This window comes from Botryllus schlosseri, chromosome 7, assembly GCF_051294905.1.
Source record: "Botryllus schlosseri isolate E-star chromosome 7, Bs_hap1, whole genome shotgun sequence".
Taxonomy (NCBI): Eukaryota; Metazoa; Chordata; class Ascidiacea; order Stolidobranchia; family Styelidae; genus Botryllus; species Botryllus schlosseri.
The window spans coordinates 19,770,423-19,791,460 of NC_137242.1; the positions used below are offsets into that span (position 1 = coordinate 19,770,423).

Genomic DNA, 21,038 nt, shown 5'->3' on the forward strand with positions numbered 1-21,038 from the left:
CGTAGAAGCCTCTTGGCGATTGTGGCTCTGCACCAGGGGGGCAGGCTGCAAGGGGGTGGCAGGCCGCAAGGGAGTGGCAAATGAGGCTGCACAGCGCACACAGCACGGAGAGATGGCTAATCACAAGCTAATTTGTTGCGATACGATTTTGTTCAGCAGACCATGAAAACTGTCAAAGGTGAACCAGTCCTGGCATGTGTAAACGTTTAAGTTGTTATTAATTGTAAACGTTTCAATGACAAGTTGTGGTTAAATTTATACAAGTAATTTAGACTCGACACTTACTTGCTTCGACACCATATATTTATGCTTGTGTCTGAAACTTTAGCTTACTATTGGTGTTTCAATTGCGAGCTGTGAGAGGCGTTTCTTAAAGCTTAAAATAGTAAAGTCGTATTTACGTTCCACCATGAATGATGATCGGCTACCAGCTTTATCGACTTTTTTTTATAGAAGGACAACGACAAAGACAACGCTCAGAAAGTTGATTTTGATTGTCGCTGATTTTTCTTCGGCGAGAGCTCGAAATGTTGAATTTTGAGGCGGCAATTGATCTTTTATTTACCTCATACGTTTCTTCTCCATTTTTTGTCTTTATTTTTTGCCATGACGCTAATAAGTCAGTGAGGCTTCTTTCTCAAGCAATATAGAACTTATGAGACGCAGCACATTATTTATAATTATTTTAACGAAAAGATTACTTGAACATGAAACTATTTCAAAAATGGCTGCAGTCTACTAGTGGCGGTATTTTCGACGAAAACTAGGGGCGGCGCCATATGCTCCTACGCCACTGCTGACGACAGAACATTGGCTTTTGCAGCGTTATCGTAGCCGGTTATCTGCCGACAGAAAGGGACGAGTGACTCTACAAATTTGAATGAATGTATCAAAATACGATTTCCATTCTGATCAGCAACCGATATTGAGCCCCGCATTGCAGCGAGCAATGTTTTGATAATTCGCTGCTTTGTCGATCGTTTGATAGAGCAGTGGTTCTCTACCGCCGGTTCGCGTAATTGCAAAATGCAAGAAGTTGGGACTTTCCCTATTAATTAGAGAAATAAAACATCAAATTATCAATTGATTTAAAACTTTGGAACGCATTTTTTCCATCGATGTCGTAATATTGAGTTCACGGTCCATACTTTGCAGCAATGCAACAAATGTTGTACCAAACAGTTTAGCAATTGTCTACAACCATAGCTTGAGACCAGTTATATTTTGAAAGCTAAGACTTTTAATACGAAATTCAATTAACTCACACAGTACAGACTAGTGAAATTTGGCAACATAATAGATTCTAAGGAACAGCGTAGTCGCAGTTCTTACCGAGATAAAGTTAATGGTTTTAAAAGGACTTCGCCTGACAGAAACATCAATTGAACCACGCATAACATGTGAGATATCGAAAAGGAAGCAGAAAATTTCTCATTCAATCGGAGTTTCCAATATTTGTCCTAATTACATTTTGGATTATCTTTTTTTGCGGGCCAGTCGGTCAGAAAATTTTGTATCGAATATTTGGCGGTCCTCGAGCTACTAACGACTGAGAAACGCTGTGCCATACTCATTCATGATCGCTTGCAAACGATCTTCTGACAGCCGCGACTTCTGAGCAAAAGGCTGATTTATATATTATTATATAATTTACACTACGTGTGCTTTGTTCAGAATCGGGAGAGATTGCTCGCGTAATCAAAGACATCAATTATAATAACTCTGTTCGCGTGTCTTTTGTGATGTAATTTTGAGGTATTTTCCTGAATTCCTTTCGGGCAGCAACGACAGCGAAGCGAGTGAGCTATCTGCTTTGGTCATTGCACCAGAAAACATATAGTTTCACCGTTTTTTCGGAATATCCTGGTCTCGTTTGGGCACTGTCTTCCTGGAAATACCGTATGACGAGCCAGACAATGAGCTTATTGTATAAACTTTTACTAAAAAAAACAAGATTGACGCCCACAAACATAAATGGATGACCTTAGCTAGTTACGGTCCGAGATACAGAATGAAGGAATGAAGTTTGGCTGGAGGCGCGCTGATGGTCACTGTCTTCCTGGAAATACCGTGTGACGAGCCAGACAAAAATTTTCAGCTTTTTCTAGTTCGATTAGAATTAGGATTAGAGCTACACGGTGTTTTCTTTTTCAAATTAGATTAGAATTAGAATTAGAGCAACTCAATTTTTCCAAATTAGGTTAGAATTCAAATTAGAACTACACAGTTTTTTCGAATCAGATGAGAATAAGAACTACTGAATTCGCAAAAACTTGGAAATTAAATGAAATTATGAATGAGAAATAAATGCAGCAGAAAGTTTAGTTCATATCAAATCACAGTGTGTCCCCATAACCATGAGAATGGTTAGCGTCTGTAGTCTGCACGAAGCTTGGCTCGTTATGCACTATACCAAGAGTCATCAACACGCGGCCCGCGAGGTCCTATTTTGCAACCGGCGATCTGATTTGTAATTTTGGAGGAACGCGAAATAAAGCATTTTGAAACGCTGAAATTGATGTCAGTTTCAAATCATTGTTGGATTTCCCTGCGATAGAGGTATATTCTTGTTAACTCGCTGCCAAATGTCGCGGGCATAAAGGCATTTTCAGGAAACAATAAATTAGATTATAATTAAAATTAGAGCATACGAACATTTCACATATTAGATTAGAATTAGAATTGGGGCATGAGAACAATTCACAAATTAGATTATAATTAAAATTAGAGCATAGAGACATTTCTCAAATTAGATTAGAATTGGATTACTGGCATTTTGCTTTAATTTAGTGAAATTGGACTACTAGAATTATCTAGTTGTCCAAGTCTGGCCCGTAGACACGTAGGATTTACAACAAAACTTTAGAGCAGGGACGGGCAACATACGGCCCGCGAAGGGATTTTGACCGGCCCGAAGAGAGTTTCTACTCTGAAAGTGAAATTCTATTCTGAAAGTATGGACAAATTATATGCGTCACAGATTGAATCCAGGTTGCCAACCTGTTCGTGTGTACAGTACATATATTTTCGACCATGAACATTAACGAGACACGGCTACGTTCATAACTGATGTCCACGTGCAGTCTTTACAAAGGTTCCTACATACGACATGCAGTCAGAGTTCAAAGAACTTGTTGACATCTTTGACCGACCACAGACGTCTGTAACAGCTACTGTTAATAAATTCATTAGATACTGATTTTGGTCTCTATGCTTGATACTTGAAGTTTACATTAACTACGATTTATTCCTTGTATAGGTGGAGAAATACGCGATTAACGTATTTATTCTGTAATCCGGCCCGCCAAGTACCTCATTTTCCCATATCCGTCCGCCGACCGGAGAAGTTGCCCGCCCCTGCTTTAGAGTTCAAACTATACGAATCAATTACAACCGTCTTCTCAGGGCAGTAATCAAAATACCTAACTACCGATTGAATATGTGAAAAGAAAGTCAAATGATGATTCGTTTAAATTGACCGTAAATCGAAACGCACAAGCGACGTGATGCATTTCAGTCGCTAAAAAGTACGGTGAAATATTGGATCGACACCGCGAGAATGAGGTTTCTGAATTCTGAAGTAGTTTCTGTTTTCATGTGACACCTTTAGAGTGTAAATACAAACTATTTCCGCTAAGAGTGCACAATTACTCACGTGGAGGACGACGGGATTGCGTGATATGCTGTGACGAATAACGCAGAACACCTCATATTATATAGGAAAGGAGCGCAACGGAAATTAAGAGTAATAAGTGAATTTCAATGCAATGCGCTGTATAGATTCTAGATTAGAAAGCAATGGCATTGTTCGCGTCTGGTCTTCCGCAACAATAATAAAACAGAACAATAACGAATCAGTGTTAGAGTGTGGATCAGGCTAGCTTGTTTAAGGTTAGGCTTAACTTTGGTTATTTCGAAAAACTTGGTGTCATGACTAGGGTTTCATTTAAAACAAGCGGTGTTTTAAACAAATGCTTTTAAAAAAATTGTGCATTTTTTAAACGTCGCCTAATTATGCCAAAATTGTGGAAATATGCCCGAAAAAAAACCATGTGGTATGAGCCTACGGGCGATTTGCATCCAAAATAGCCGATGAATACGACGTGGAGTGGCTTGAACCCCCGAAATCGTCCTCGGTTCAACAGTTTTTGCACGTAGATATAGATCATTAGTACGGAGTGGGTGTTCTGATGATGAAGACCAACGACCGTAAAATGCTGCATCACGATGTAGTCCTGGTTAAAGATATTTTGGTCTGTTTATGACAGTGATCGGAATCCCTTATCGTCGAAGGAGCCATATTGACCCTACATTCTCAATTGTTAAGGCCAATCCAATGTGACTTCCCAATTTAAATAGTCGTGACGTCATGGCTAGGAAAATACAATAAAAACATGTTTTAAACGAGGGCCTTGTTTTAAACAAGTTTGTTTTAAATTGATTTTTATTTTAAATGCAACCCTAATCATGACACTTGCTATTCGGAGTACGAGCCAATATAATTTTATTCGTGATAACCACGCTTCATTATGGAGATAGCTTGAGAACATATGGAGTGGACATAAGTTTGCATACTTGCATCTTGATGAATATGGGTGAATTTTGACAAGTATACTGCATCGCTACGACAAGATTCATGAATAATCGTGAGAATCCTCCGCATGTCACTTTTGATGCGGATTTCCCGATTGTAGGAGTTTTCGAGAAGCAGCCGTTACGTATTCCACAGCGCAAACCATGGCAATTTAGATAGATAGACTATACTCAAATGTTGAAGTGTTCGGACGACCTCAGATAGGACTATTTCTATAGATCTGGAAGCGACACGGGCGGCGCGTTTATAGTGAAGTACTCTTCAGTCCAAGTTGCATGGCAATGGCGCCGGTTAGCTTTTGGTTGTTTTTGAGATTTCCAATCCAATTGATTCAACTTTTCGATTATAGTTAAGTTTACGGTATTGTTCCGCCAGTCAGGAGTAAGCATATGTAAGGTATGACATGTATTGTATTCGTGTCATTTTCACGGGACTATACGGTGGAGAAATGTTTAAGGTGTATTGTGTAGTGTGTACGCCTGTCTTATAGATTATAAATTGAGATATTGCCAATCGTTTGAATTCAGTCACACCTAGTTTTCTGTCAATTTTTGATGTGAGGACTACGTACGGTAGCTTGCAGAACACACGTATCTAAATACGGGAGCATACAATCGATCCATACAGAATAGCTTATGTATACTTAGCTTTAGGTCGTAGGCAACGCCTTATTCGGAGACTGCTGTTATCTTTTTAATCGATATAAATGGCTGTCCCCATAACCTATTTTTGTATGTTTGAGGTATCTTGATCATTGACCAAAAATAACATTAGTCTACAATAGTACCACTTGACGATCGATGGATTGTGATTCATAGCCGTTGTGATCGTCGATTAAAATGTCGTTCCTTTTAACGACGACGGCAGTTGAAAGAAATCAGGGTGGTATTTAGATGCCACGAAATGCCACAGTACCAGCATACTTTTCAAGTGGTTCAACGATTTTGAGGGAAGCTCGATGTTTCACTAACTGCGTGGGACAAAGATAGGCTTCTGAATACCGACTCTGCGCAATGCCTGTAAATTGGAGTGACTATATCTTGATTAATGACTACGCACTATGGCGCTGTAATTCTGTAGAGATGTCATGTGTTATCTATATAGTTAACCATACATATTATGCCTGAATCGTGTGCGACCCAAGCTTCTACTGCATGTTATTTCGACGTGATGACAATTTCATAATTCTTGAGAACGAATGCTCTATGATTCACTTCACTTCGGATAGTAATTATGTTTTGATAGATTGAAGTAAATTTCTCTGTCGTAAAACCCGGCCGTAATATAATCGTTAAACTACTGCAGTTTCTTTACAAGTCCCATCAATTGTTTGCTCAAGTCCATTCGCTATATCGGCGGATCCTTGACCTTGTTCGCGTGAGCACTGAACAATTGTATGTAAATGCGACAGGGGAGAGAAATAATAGGGTGCGTTGCGGACAGGCAACATATAATTACGGTCATCAGATTCTGGAATTGTTCGAAGCTGCAGCTGTCTTGACAATATACGGTGATAAATTGAGTTATATGGCCTTACTGAACAAATAAAAGCTTTTGTAATCTAGATTTTATATTGTGGTGGTAAGTTATACTGTATGTACTCAGCCATTCGATAGAGCGTTATCACTATTTGTGATGTAGTAAATCTCTATGTGACGAGAAGATCCAATCCGGTAACCAGGTATAATTCATAATAATAGTCGTTTAGCGATCGACACCTTGCTGCACGCTATTCGTTGAATAGCTTACAGCAAGCAGAGATTGGTATTTGTCAGTAGAGTAAAGAAGTATTCTGTGTTAATGTACTTTTATTATTGAAATCTTCACCTGTATTTCAGAAGAAAAATAGGCAATGTCCATATGTAGGCCTTCTAATTTCGGCGAAAACCAGTCGACATTGGGAAGAAGCAGCAGACTGGAAGAGAATGTTCTCCAAAAGCAGCTATCCCTCATGCAATCGATGCGCCGTCAGGTACACTGTATGATCTATATGCACGCACAAGGTTACTCATAAATGGGACCAATAAAATTATCTATTATACCGTGCAGACTTTTACAAACTTACCAATCTATAGTTATAGGTGACGGTCAACTAACTACTAGTGTTTTGAGTAGTTCTGGTTCCAGTTCTATTTGCGGTTCTGGTCCTAGTTGTGCATTTAAAAAAATTAGTTGCCGAACAACTTGTAAACGCGTACCGTCATTAGGCGTGAATCGTGTTACCGGTGTTCTGTTGTGTGATGTTCTTGCGGCCATTGCTAGCTCAGAGTCATCAGTACCAACAATGGAGTAGCAAGAGAGTGGATTTTAGGGGTCGAAACCCCTCCCATTATAAACTAGAAACCCCGTCCTTTTGAAATGCCAATTCTATCTCAAATATTTCGTAGCTCGTTTGCGAGAAAGCTGATGCTGAAGCTATTGCAGCTAGTTAATTGTGTTTTAGTTAGTTGGTTGCGGGTTTTCAGGGGCCGTTAGTTTTAGTTCTAGCTTTGCGAGCTTTGAAAATTGAGTACTTCTAGTTCCAGTTATAGTTATAGTTGCACATTTTGTAAAACGGTGGTTTGTACCAGTTTGTTACCGCGGTCACCGCTCACGCATTCATATGTCTAATCCAGCACGTTCCGAGCCTCGAATCGGTTGAGCCCATATCTCTCGTTTCTGCCGAACGCAATTTCGCTGTGATAACGTTATAGACGAAGTTGAATACTAGAAATTAATGTGTGTATTTTTCGTTGCCATATTATTGCCTAACTTGATATACAGTCGGATTCCAAATTCGGACTGGAGTCCAAAGCTGTCACGAAAAGGCTGAAGAAAAATCTTGAGCGCTCGACACAAACGGACTCCCGAATTACAATGATGAAACAGTCAATGGCGCCGTCGAACAGTCGATTTTACAGAATAAAAGATCATTCAACGGCGGAGATTTTAAAAGACGCTTGGAACAATGATAATAGCCGAGGTATTGTCGAATGCTCAAGTACTTATCGGATTGTAATAATGACTGTGAACCGTTACTTAGGATATACATTGTAGGCTATTTATATAGTTTCTCGACAGTAACATCGACTATGTACGATCACCTCATGATAAATGTAAATACAGTCGCACCTGTCTAATTCGCAGCATTATTCGACCAAAATGCTCGGAAACTGAACAAAAGTAAACAAATTCCCGTAAAAACTCTTGTTACTTTGAACTATTCCCCGCATAATTTGGACACAGGCTCACAATTCATATCGTTAGTTTATGACACAATGAACAGTACTTCGAGATTGAGATAGGGGGCCCCGGTGGCTGTCTGCTTTCAAAGACTACTCCAAGTCGTTTCGACACCCTCCTATCTTTTCATTGTATCGGAGTCTTGTGGTGTTTTGAATTGATGAAAATTCGTGATAAACTGAACTGAACTGAGATGGAATGAAGCAATGACGATACATGCAGTAACAATCTCCTATCGAGTCGGACAAATGTCATCGGAACGAAAGTGTCCGAATTATGCGAAGTCGACTGTAATAGCCTACGTTTCGAATATCTTTGGTTAACTTTCACCAAATTCCACTCGCTTCGTCCTAGATATACAATTCGTATTACCTTGAATGCTTTATTTCTTAATCTCCGACTCAAATTAGCTCTTCCTGTATAGGGAATCGGGAAAGGCCCCCGAACTCATGATATCTTTTTGACTGGGTCATTATTTTCAGCGAAGATGTCAGGGATGGTTTGCGGAGTTATACTCCCCGCCGCGCTCCGTTTACTCGAGGAACACAACATGGAAATTAGCGCACAAGTCAGATTCCAACTTTACGATCTCCAGAAAGCACACGGGCATTACACGCGAAGAGCAAACACGGCGAAAAAGAGACGGTTGCGGTCATCGGCAAACTGTCGCAAGGACGATCTTAGCAGAAGTTCTTTATACTCTCGGAGCTCTGCGATGTCTCCTGGGCTTTCAGACACGCCAAAGGAACCACAAACATCTTCATACATTACATCGTCCGATTTAGAATTAACGCTACCACAGCCCCGCACGATAAGGTCTCACACCCTACAGGATATAGCCGCCGAGCCATTTCCAAACGACAGTCCGAGACCCGCATCAGCCCCAGGCAAGTACCAACATGACAGGATTTACGGTAGCCATCCCGGAGACCTTTCTGATAGGGAATTTGCAGAAGAGAGTCCCGAAAGCAATGAATATGATGATTCATTTCACAACTCAATTCGAGATGAATCGAACTTATTCGATTCGAGCATCGTCCTCGATCGCAAAGTCAACGACTCCCACTTGAATGGAGAATATGACGAGAATATGAACGTCGTCCCGGTTGCTCTGCACGAATTGCATTCAAAAGTACACAAGAATCTCGAATCAGTGACTTTGGTGGATGTCCATAAAGCCTTAGTGGTGACCAAAAAGTACCCTCAGAGAATGGATTCTCTAACTCAGCTAATAAAGGTAATATGAAGTAAGCGTAGATAGGGGAGGTTGATCCTATGGTCTGGCCAGCGGACTTAAGGCGGCCATGCCATCTCCAGAATTTCACCTTAGGCTTTATGGCTCCATTGGTGACCTCACCGTAGACGTATTTATGACGTCATGTTATCATTTTAAATTGACCTCTCACAACTTTCTCATTGCTTACGCCAGTGTTAATATCGACCAGGCATTTTGACTTTTTGATCGTTTTTATATTACGAAGCTCATATTGAAATGTAAATTTGGATCCCAGAAAGGAGTAACTGATCGGATTTTCCCAAATCTCAAGTATAAAAGTAGGTATAAGTACGATCAAGACAATAAGGAGAAACAATTGTTATTCTAAATATGGCTGTAAATAATTTTTTATCCATGAGAATCAAGCGACGGCATAGATTCAGATACAGACTCGGTTAATATATATAGATGGCGTCAGTTCCCCTGGCTGCATCGTACCACTCATAGATTTACGGTATTGATGTGGGTACTTAGAACCATCGTATTCTTAAATAAATGCATGTGACATGAAGAATACATTTCATATAAAGATATATTTTTTCTTGCTGTAACTGTCCAGTGTCCAAGAGTGATTCAAATAATGCGAGATGACATGATAATTTCATATAGTGCTCCGTCTATTGTAGAAGTGGAGGCCAACGGAAGACGAGCAGGATGATTCCAACGCCGACGAAAGTCCTTCACCGTCATCTACAAGTTGACATCTATATCGCCCATATTCATCGCATGATGCGGGGACCATCTTTCATGATGAAGTCGTTGTTTCGATTTTACATTATTTCGGCATTGACTAATTGATTAGTTTGCTGCCGATTTCATATTCGTCCGACATCCTTCAATAAGTCACTGTAAAATCGGGTGACCATAAGCAGTCAATGTGTATCGAAACATGCCAGATTGTTGGTGTTGCCACATATTGTCGTAACCTATACTTTTGCGGGCACAGGAAGAAATGTTTATGATTCTGCATTAGAACTTAGAAGTACAAATGAAAAGTACAAAATATGTGAACCGCAATACTCAAAGTCATATTATATAATCTGATGAATTTGCGATGAAAATATTATACTTTGCTACAAGTTAGTCCTATTGTTATTGTTGTTGTTGTTGTTGTTGTTGTTGCTGTTGTTGATGATGATGATGTTGTTTATAAAATACCACGATTTTGCGCTTATCGCCTGACGACCTTTTGCACCACCTTCATTGAAATTGAAATTGTACACGAAGGACAGGGGTCGTATGAATTAACGATAAATTATTATATTATAGAGTAGAAACACTCAGGTCATAAATGGTGGTTGCACAATAACTAGTGAGTCATATGGTTTCTTCAAAGTCAACATGAAAGGCATGACAAGCTCAACTAGCTAGTCCTGATGGTCCACCGACCATGGGTCGTAATATACATGGTTGGTTTGTTTCGAACGGTAATTATCATACAATAAGTATACATATCGACTGCATCCTAAAATTGTGTATCAAGAACACAAGTAGTGCGCCATCATAAAACCCGCTACATTTTTTCATAATCCGTCTGAAATGTTCGGGAAATTGCGAGCCCTTAATTGTGGTCGACCTTGAATCCAGTGTATGAGCCGGACGAGAACTATATTATCGCACATTGTAAACCACGCATGGTGGAAAGGCATTCCTTAATACGCTTCCGCACCGCCGAACATCCATTTAAAGAAATTACGACATACTGAGTGGCGCAATATCCATATTGACAGTCGAGTCGATATAGGCGACGGACACGCCTAAGATCAGCTATAACTCTTTGCTATGCAATCGCTGTCACACTAATCACACTAGATGGCAGATTGCAATCTAGTTTTCGACTACAAACGACATGGTGATGAACTAACATGCTCTACAATAATGCCAATACTCACGTTCCACAATAATTTACACCACTTCACACTTCCTCGCCTGCTGACTGAAAACGAACGGTCAATACATGCAGTCTCGAAACGGAGCCAGCTTCTTTTCTGTTAGTTTTGGATATACGTTGGCCCTAATCTAGTTGAAATACTTTTAATCCGGGTCTTCTTATTGTTCTTATCCATGTATCCAGGGACTTGTCATATTTTTACACTCACTTTTTATCAGGAGTGTGAAACGTAAGGCCCGTTACGCAAAGCCGAGTAAATAACAAAATGCTTGTATTATCCTGTTTATTACTAACCAAAGTTGAGATATTAAATAATATATCTTTCCACGTCAAGACAGCAAATGTCGAACATGTTCATTGTTCCTATGCCACATTACGAGCGCCCGGCCATTGGTACCAAGTCTGTGGCATATCGGCATCAAATTCCGAGAAGGTGAAAAAGTTCACACGCAGTTAGAAGTTTTATGTAGATTACATTGTGCTAAAATTATATAATGCAAATATCTGTGAACGTACTGCTTTGTGACTTCAAGAGGTCCCTTCTCAAAACCACTAAGACAATTCCACCAATCGAAAGTTCACTCTCAAAGTACGTCAGTTGTCGAAAACAAGTTCTTTACTATCCAGCATTGTCTCCAGGCTAGTGAGTTAGAGCAGTTCCTTATTGTTTTATGTCGTGACCCAGAGTAATATAGCAGTAGAGCAGTGGTTCCCAACCTTTTTCCACCCACGTACCACTTCGAGGTTTTATGCAGTGCTCGCGTACCACTTACATAAGCTACGCGCGCCGTAGGCAGTAATAAATGTTTTCAGCATTTATGACGCCAAAATCACGTATTTGACATATGCGGAGTGTAATATCTAGGGCCATTTTTTAATGTTAAAATTGTACTACTTATATTCATTTCTGGTTGGGACTGTCTGTCCTTACGAAGTAGTTTGGCCTGAAAAGGCGTTTTTGACTTGAAAACTGACAAATTTTTACATGGAGAAACTATATTTCAACGATATCCGGCCCTATGAAGAATTGCAGTAGTTACACCACGTATTATGGTAGAGTTAATTAAAATTTGTTGTAGTACAACGAAAGATACTTTCCTATACATTCTCGGGTAGAAAGTGTCTGTTCTTACTAAGTAGCTTGCCAAGATTGGAGAAAAAACGTGCAACAGCAGTAGCTGGTGACACACCATGTTGCTTCATTATGACATTGTCGTATACATCACAATTTTCCATCATGCGCTTCTTGATTTAAGAACCATGCAATGCCCAAGCAGTCTTGCTTCAGTTAGGATATTGCAGTACGTTGACCATAACACCATGTCAATTGTCAACCTATTTGTTTCGTTTGACCGTTTATGGTTCACGATGAGCAGACAATGGGCCGTCTACGACGGTAGGCCTATATAGTAGGCTACAAGCTGTAAAATATCAAATGATAAGTTCACCGACAGTGCAAAATCTACGATACAAACGAAATGGAGGGGTCAAAATTTTTTTGACTTCGTTATTTGACAATTTTTTGACCTAACGCTTCAATTTTCACAAAATTTTGACTTATTTTGACATGTCAAAATAAATCGCCCTGGTAATAACAAATTCTATTAAACGAGGTATTATCAGTCAGGCTTGATGGGATGCATTGAATTGTGTTTTAACCACTTAGTCTAAAAATTCTTTATCAACCCCACCTGAACTAATAATTCCCTTCGGTTGAAAAAAAAAAAACAGAATCTACTCGCGTACCACCTAGAAGACCTTCGCGTACCACAGGTAGAGGGAAAGCAGGGGAGACAGCCGCATGCCCAAATGATTTTGAATTATTCGCGATACTTTTATAACCATATTCTACACCGTGGTGGCTATCCTTTTAGCTATTCACGGCCGCAATAATAAAGTGCATCTCTTTGAAAATGGAGGTCACGTAAATGATAATGAATCTTCTTCTGCTGCGCTAGTTGATATTAATTACTTTGTTTCATGCTGTTATTTCTTAACCTCCCATTAGGATGGTCGGTATCGTCAAGAGATATTCGAATCACCAAAACGTACAAGAAAAAGAATTTTCTTTCGTGAGACTCATACTATTCGAAATCGGTATTTCTTGATGAGCGCATCGTTTTCCTCTGCAGTTCTCATCTGTACTGCGGGGTCGGATTGCAATGACACTGTTACTGTATGTTGAAACAGAACGATGAGCTCGCACAGAATCGCGCAATGCGCGAAGAAAATTTTCACAAGTTAAATTCAATTAATTATTTGGCCAATGAGTAAATTTAATTTGCATGTTGACGACAGCCGCAAATTCATACTAATTGAACTAAGTAGGGTTAGCATATTATGAGATCCGAAAAAGAGGACACTTTGCAAACATTCTGAAAGCTTATGCACCGGAAAAAAAAACTGATGATTTTGAAAAATTTTTGACCAATAGTACTGTGTTGACTGAGAGAAAAAATGTCATCTTCTCGTCTCGACTTTATCCGCTTTTACCCCATTTCAGCGGTGTTGACATGCACATGTCACAAGTTGCATTGCACATCATTGCGTGTCTTGAGAGAATGGCATAAATAGAATCACGGATAATGATTGTGATTGTCGAAAACAGCAGGCGCGATTTTCTCTCTCACTTTGTGGTATCGCGTGAACCAACGTACATCGTGCTCCACTTTCCCTCCGCTGCATGTGTTTTGTAGCATTTTTAACGCTTGTACCCTTTGAGCGCATGAGATTTCCTCGCGCCCCTGTCCATGATCGGAACAGCACTTTGCCAGACCGCCCCAAACGATTGTCTTGGACCCCGATACGGTGTTTAACATATAACTTCTGGGGATCGCACCCCCCGACCCGGCCCCATTGTAATGCGGGTTATTTCATCACCATATAACATTTATACACACGGTTCACAAACAAACACTATTTCCATAGCAGAAAACGGGATGACGCTATTCACGAACACAAGGCTTGTCTATTGATTTCTATTGGACTACCACAGCACCACACCCATTGTTGTCTTGAACGCGCGAATTGTGGAAATTCTTTAAAGTTAATTATTGAATATTTTGTCAATAATCATGGTATACTTGCATATGTTACTAATAATTTCTTATCTGTGTCAGTCAGATATTCGACTATAGAGCTGATGAATGGGATGACGTCACAGTGCGCATTATTTTACTCCTGTTCGTATTTCTACCGTGGGGCTGAAATTGCAAGCGCATGGATATTTGGGGCCTCTCAGTTCAGCGTCTGAAGATATCAATAACGAAGGTTTCGCCTAACGTGCGGTATTTTTTTACGGCCAAGGTTATATCTTCGCTGAACTACTACGCTATGCAGTTTATGACGTCGCAGGCGCGCCGATGAGTCATAAGTCTTGGTGTATTCTGGGGCCGAATTGGCGACCGAGGCCAAATGGTGTCTGATAGTCCCGCAGCCGCAGATTTCACACCTCTACATTAAAGCAGCCCATCAATGCTCTTGAGACACCATTCTCTCATGCTTACGAAGAAGGCTAGACTGATTTCTGTAACTTACGTTTATTCTTTTGGGAAAGTATAATCTGATGATTATTTATTTATTTATTTATTCATTGATTGATTATTATTAGAATAGCCTACTATTATTTTGTCGGCGGGAATGTTATCCAAATGAAAAGCAACAAATCTCTTTGATACGAAAACACATGAAACGCTAGGAAATCTTTCCATTTTTAATAAATCCACTCAAAAATACTCTACTTTGTTATACTGCGATATAACATTGGGACTTCGACAGGACGTCGACAACTTTACGATTCTCTCAGCTTCACCCGCTTCGCGAAATTGCATGTTGGCCGAAACTTCAGAAGTCTTGATGTGTCTTGGAGCGGTGATGAACGGCGCTGGAATGCCATTTATTTTAATAAATGATGCGTATTTTTTTCTCGAGGCGCTAATAGGGATCCCATTGTAAAAAGTGGTCACTTAAAGTGCAGTAAATCGCGTATAGCGCTAAGAAGATTTTGAAGTTGTAGGCAATCTCCCACAAACTACTCTATATTTTATGCTAATTTGCGAAATAATTTCGGTTTGGAGTGCGGCATTTACGATCTTGGGTCAGGATGACTGCTAATCGCGTCCAGTAATGGCATTATTTTTCGAATTAGGATTTGAAAACGTATGACGGAACAGTTAAATCACAGACCTTGCAATTCCTAATTTATTAGTGGCAACGTACGACATTTGAACTCGTAATATGGAAACAGTGTCTTTTTACTTTAATTGTTACGGCATACTTTACTATATTGGCTTTATTTTGAACCTGGATTAGGATAATTCGTACGACTTACACGTAGGTTAGGTAATCCCGGTATATATATATAAATAAGACTTCGAAATCAACGCGCGTTCGCTTCAGCTGATACACAGCTTTCCGATTTAGTCCACGTATCAACAATTCAACATTGATAAATAAATTGTATCAGGGTAGTAATGACTCGAGTCATGACTCGACCCGAGTCCAACACGAGTCACGATTTTCGGATGACTCGACTTGACTCGAGTCATTTTCTCAAAATACGGAAACGACTCGACTCGACTCGAGTCAATCTGTGTATTGACTCGACTTGGACTAGAGTCATTGCGCTTGACTCGAACCAAGTCATATGACTCGAGACTCAGCCGGCCAAGACCGACATTTCATTGTAATTTCGAAGAATAGTAAAGTAACCACACTATTGGGATTTCTTCTATTGGTACTGGTACTTGGAAATGAGACCAGACACTGTTAAAAGTGAGGAAAATTATTATATTATAAATGCGAATCATTCGATATCACCAAACAGGGTTATAAAAAGTGGGTTTAACAAGACTTCAACTGGAAACTGAGCAGTCAACACAATGACTTGGACTCGGGACTCGAGTCATGATACCATGACTCGTACTCGACCCTCTGCTCGCTGACTTGACTCGGACTTGACTCGGTGGTGAATTGAAAGTGACTCGACTTAAAACTATAAAAGAGAGATTGACTTGCGACTCAGAGCCTTGTGACTTGGTAAAAACCCTGAATTGTATGCGGTCGCGGGCCGCACAATGCTCAGGTCTGTTTTAAAGATCAGCTTGAAACCCGTTTGCTCGCGTTCAATTCCCAATGATCGCACCGACTGTAACCGGATTCATAAATGGAAGAGACACGCTTAAATGACACAGATTTGTGAATTCGTGATTTTATTGCAGGAAGCTATTAAACGAATTAGCAAGCAGTTTATTCAGCTGAGCGGCAGTATTTCCTGACGATCTTCCGTCGCTCGTGCCTAATGCTACCGACGTAGTAAACCCTTGACCAAACCAAAACGCACAAAAGCAGAACAAGGCCTTGCAATATGATATCAGCACTTATACCCACATCCTTCACGAATCGGTTAAAACCAATCACCGTTCCGAAAAATCCAAACCCAAACAAACCATGGAGTACGAGCGCTGTCGAACCTACAGATAGCATGTTCATTGCTATGATGAAGCGCAACCGGTTGGTCGCTTGCTTCAAGTCATTTCTTTCTGTCTGGCTCATTCGTATTTTGATGTCCTGAAGATCAGGCGAGATCACCAAGTACTGACGGTATACCACACAGCAGAAGGTTATAAATGAAGAAACACAAGACACGCCTTCTGTCCCCGAATAAGGGGGTGGCAATAACACTGAGGCGAGTAACTCCATGATTACGACGAGGCAGCTCGTCAATACCACGAACTGGGCCTCCAAATCACGCACGTCGGCATTGCTCAGGTTTGCCAGATCTGGAACAGAAGCGAGAGAGTGAATTCACGTACACTTTTACAGCTTACGTCGTAGCTATATATATATAATGCGGTCCAGTTAGAACTGTTTCCGAATGCATCGTATTCGAGAAGTTACCGTCCGGCACAAATCGGCCGCGCCTCCGTTAGCAATCTTGCGTCATCTCCACTATAGTCATCATTTAGCGTCATTCCGAGGACGGAGAAGACAATAGACCCAAGCTTGGGCGAAAACGTCAAAAGTCGTTGCCTGCACGACCAAGTACTCGAGAAATAGAATGTTACTATGCACCAGTGACGTGCGGCGTCGTTCATGGCTGGTGATGCACTGATGTTGGATGAAAAAATATTCAAATTTAGTTATTCGTGAACATCGAAGGTAAATATCAGTAACACTGGTCGACCTTTTTCAACTTTTTTTCCGTTTTTTAGAATGATTAATTGAGTTTACCTAATTTGACGATGCTGATTCCTAATTTGCCGCCAGAATTCACTCATCACGTCACAATTGTTCACAAAAATAGAATGAAAATTTTACTCGAATACGGCTGAATTGAGGGCGTTTATGCCCGTTTAGGTCCATATGTGACACGAGACACACGAGGTTTGATTATCTTGAACTAAAACCCTCCAGAGAATCAGGATCCTTGATATTTCCAAGAAATTCAGATGCAACTTCAATGAAAAAGAGTCATGTGTTTTTTCCAAATTCGTCTTCCTAATAAGAAATTGGGTTTTTTGGCGAGTGTTCTGATTTGAGGTCCAGAAAATACACCCTCTATTGTATTAACTCAAGTGAGGAAAGCTTTCGTGAATGTATTTAGAAGGCGCTCTCTCTTTGATCAGAGCCTTTAAAAACTTTTTCATGAGATACAGTTTAATATATAATGGTGGAAATACAACATTAGATGTGTCGATAAGAGCAGGCTCTGAAACATTTTAAAGTCTGGTATAACAAACTCCCTCATCGGCCCCTAAGGTAAATTCAATAATAATAATACTGTCCCATTCCCACATAAAACAAGGATACCTTGTAGTTCTAGACCGTTGAACCAGTACCATATTTATGAGTTCAAAATCAACGGAAGGAAAGTTTACACGTATGAGTAGTTTGAGTACTATATTCCAAATTTGAAATCAAAAGTTTCATATTCTCGCAAGACCCTTGATGCCAGTTGTACCAGCTACCAGGATAGAAGCACATTGATTTGTATTGTGCGACAAAACAGCTTTTAACCTTGATGCAATGAGACCTTGAACATCGACACAATAGACTAAAGAGGGTTCGCCGGCAAAGAAGAGTGTGTATTCACTATCACGATGAATAGCCTATACCAAGCAAAAGTGGTATCAGTGCCAAGTAGGCTATATGTTTGGCTTTCAATCTGGAACCTACAATAAGAGCAGATTCATTTGACAAATTCAAATTTATGACAAAGTTATTTAGTTCAGCTTGATTCAACTTCATATAGCTGCTGATCACCATCACACACGTGCTGAGAACATTCTTCAGACATAGACTCTTCACCGAGAGAATCTTCTTCAACTTCTGGTAAAACTTTTGAAGTCAATGGAATTGTAACATCTGGCCCATGAGAAATCTGTAGTATTGCGCAAGTCAAATTGGATATTGAATTTTATGCTGATTTTTGACATTAAATAAAAAAAAACATGATTAAAAGTAACAATCTTTTCCATGTCCATGTGGCTCTCTCCAAACCATATTGGCACACCGATTATTTTTGTTTTCAAATGCTTCACAGCCTCAATGTCGCTTTATTATTAATTCATTGTGCTGTGTATATCTCTTCGTTACATCGCCTATAGGCCCAGGTCTGATTTCAGTTTTCTCATGTCTGATTTCAGGGACTACTCCAAGTCGTTTCGACGCTTTCCTATCTTTTCATTGTGTCGCAGTCTTGTGATGTTTTGGAAGAAAAAAATAATAATAAATTGATACTGATATCAAGAACTAGGCCTAGATACTGACTTTTTTTACATACTTATAAAAAGTTACTTTTACTTCTACTTGAGTAGAAATTGATGCTGTTACTTCTACTTGAGTACCTATTGTAAGTACTTTGACCACCTCTGATGACGTCACAATGGTGAAAGCTATGCCCAAACAGCAAGGAATACGTCACTGAAAAGGCTGTTTTTAGCACTAAAATGCAAAATTTCAAATCAGATTATAAAAAATCCTGACGTGAGAGAAAAAAAGCAACTTCATATTCGTAATCAGCATACGAAAATTGACTATGGCCAGAAAACAAAAATCATGTCGATCAGTGTAATCATTGAAGGTTTTCACAATCAATATCTCTCATCCTGGCGACAGGTGAGGCAGTGCCTCACTTGCCTAACCTGACCGCACGTCACTGCTATATACTAGGGTTACAATATGTGCACTTCAAGAGGATTTGTTCTCTTTTTCAATAAATTGAGAGTGTCCTCGGACGACTCATAAATGTCTTATTGCTTGGAATTTTCCTCTTTTTTCGAGAAAAAGTGTTAATGGAATCCGATGCGACACGACTAGTATATTGGGAGCAGAGATCGGAAAGATGCCTTTTTTAGTAATTCCGGAGTCGAGTCAGAAAGATTACCTTTTAATATTTTAGTCAACACAAATTTTCAAAATAATCAGTTTTCTTTTCCAGTTCTAGAGATCTCAGAATTTTTGAAAAGTTCCCTCTTTTCCGGATCTGAAAACATGGTAACCCTACTATATATAACAAAAATTCCAAGTGAATGGGTCCCTTATATTACGCACTTGTTCTAATTCAATCCGGAAAATGTGCACTTTGACGATATTAATGTCCCGGTTAAAGTCCCGGTTCATTTACCAACTACATCATCAGGGCGTTTTGACGATGAGGATGCTAAGGAACCGTTTGATTACCGAGTCGGCGACACTCCCGCAATCCCGGCGTGACAATAAGCGCTCAACGGAAAATCGATAGATAGCAGTTTTAGAAGCAGTCTTTGGTTAGACTGATTGTGGTTCGAACTCGTGACCTACCGATCGAGAAGCCAACGTTATACCACTTTCTCTCGGGACTGCTATTCACCGACTCGTTTTCAAAATACATTTTAAAACTCGTTGCCGATTGCAATGAATCTCACCTTTTGAAGTAAGAGATAAAATTTCCTTTAGACGTACGCGACCCATAAGGACTACCTGCCTTTATCAACGTACCAACGCCTATTTTACGAATAACGGTAACATCAACGTCTGCAAAAGAAGTAACAGTACACAGTGAAGATCACACCTCCTGTCCTACTAACACGAAACGGCGTCACGACTGCTCGTGTAAATCTCGTTGCTAATTAACTGTCGGTCGACAGCACCGAAACATATCGACCAACACGCGTTCGTTTTTGAAATCAAGCAATTATTAAACTTGTACGTCTGAACCGATCGACTCTAAAATCCAAAGGTTGGGGACAGTTTGCATGCACGGTACAGCATACCAAACCGCCGTGTTGGGAGTATCGGCCTTCTAATCCATAAATATTCTGTTGACAGGAGAAGGGTTTACTGCGTCACCGGATGCTGATGATGCAGTACCGTGTGGAACGTGACATATTAGACTCAACGATCGGCTTAACCTGACATGGCGATCGTTAAACTCGTCCACTCGCAGACTGGTAAATGGATACAAACGACTCCGTTTAATTCGGATAGTTTAGCTCCGCTCACTTTTGGGCGAATTAAGCAGAGAAACGGCTATCTTCGAGTTAAGCAGAAAATCGATTGTTCGTTTCATGGTCGAGCGTGAAGGCATTAGAGAATAGAGATGTACAGGATCAGGATATGGGATTCTAACCGGGCGGGAATCCGTCAAGTTTTTCTCAAGTTTTTCTGGGATCCGGATTCACATTTTTGCCCGATAGCCGGATCCGGATCAGGTCAGGATCCTAAATTTCTAGTGCATCAAAGTGACAATCTGTTGTTTACTTCGATATTCTGTGTTAACTTGGACTCAGCTGGCTTCAGCATCGCACCACTATTTCAAAAAATAAATCCCTAACAGCAAAAACTTCAATATATTGCTGAAGTGTAGTTTGAAAAATTTTGACGACAGGGGAGAATAAATGCTCAACCTTGTCCAGGATATTTTTGGATCTTGATTTTGACATTTGAGACGGAAACACGATCCGAATTGGATGAGGATTCCATTTATCGGGATGCGCGTGTCACGAAGTCGCATGTTGGCCTATTTGGCGTGAGGGGCACGACCCCTTCGCCCCCTGGCTACGCACATGCACCGC

General features: G+C 40.2%; 2 protein-coding genes across 3 annotated transcripts in view; one reads left to right on the top strand and one right to left on the bottom strand.

The window, feature by feature from the left end:
- LOC145442840 (glutathione synthetase-like) overlaps nucleotides 1-21,038 on the top strand; it is a 350,056-nt gene that overhangs the window by 72,513 nt on the left and 256,505 nt on the right. The window lies entirely within an intron of this gene.
- LOC145442374 (uncharacterized) lies at nucleotides 16,177-20,071 on the bottom strand. Its single transcript, XM_080320270.1, has 2 exons — nucleotides 19,890-20,071; nucleotides 16,177-16,763 (listed from the first exon to the last, which is right to left on the bottom strand). The coding sequence occupies exons 1-2, from the start codon at nucleotides 19,933-19,935 to the stop codon at nucleotides 16,231-16,233; spliced, it is 579 nt and encodes a 192-aa protein (XP_080176396.1). The 5' UTR covers nucleotides 19,936-20,071; the 3' UTR covers nucleotides 16,177-16,230.

Excerpts from the sequence above, each read along its gene's own strand:
- LOC145442374 (XM_080320270.1), bottom strand. The coding sequence starts at position 19,935 with ATGGGTCGCGTACGTCTAAAGGAAATTTTATCTCTTACTTCAAAAG. Across the intron at positions 16,764-19,889 it reads TTTATCTCTTACTTCAAAAG|ATCTGGCAAACCTGAGCAAT; the intron begins GTGAGATTCATT and ends CTTCTGTTCCAG.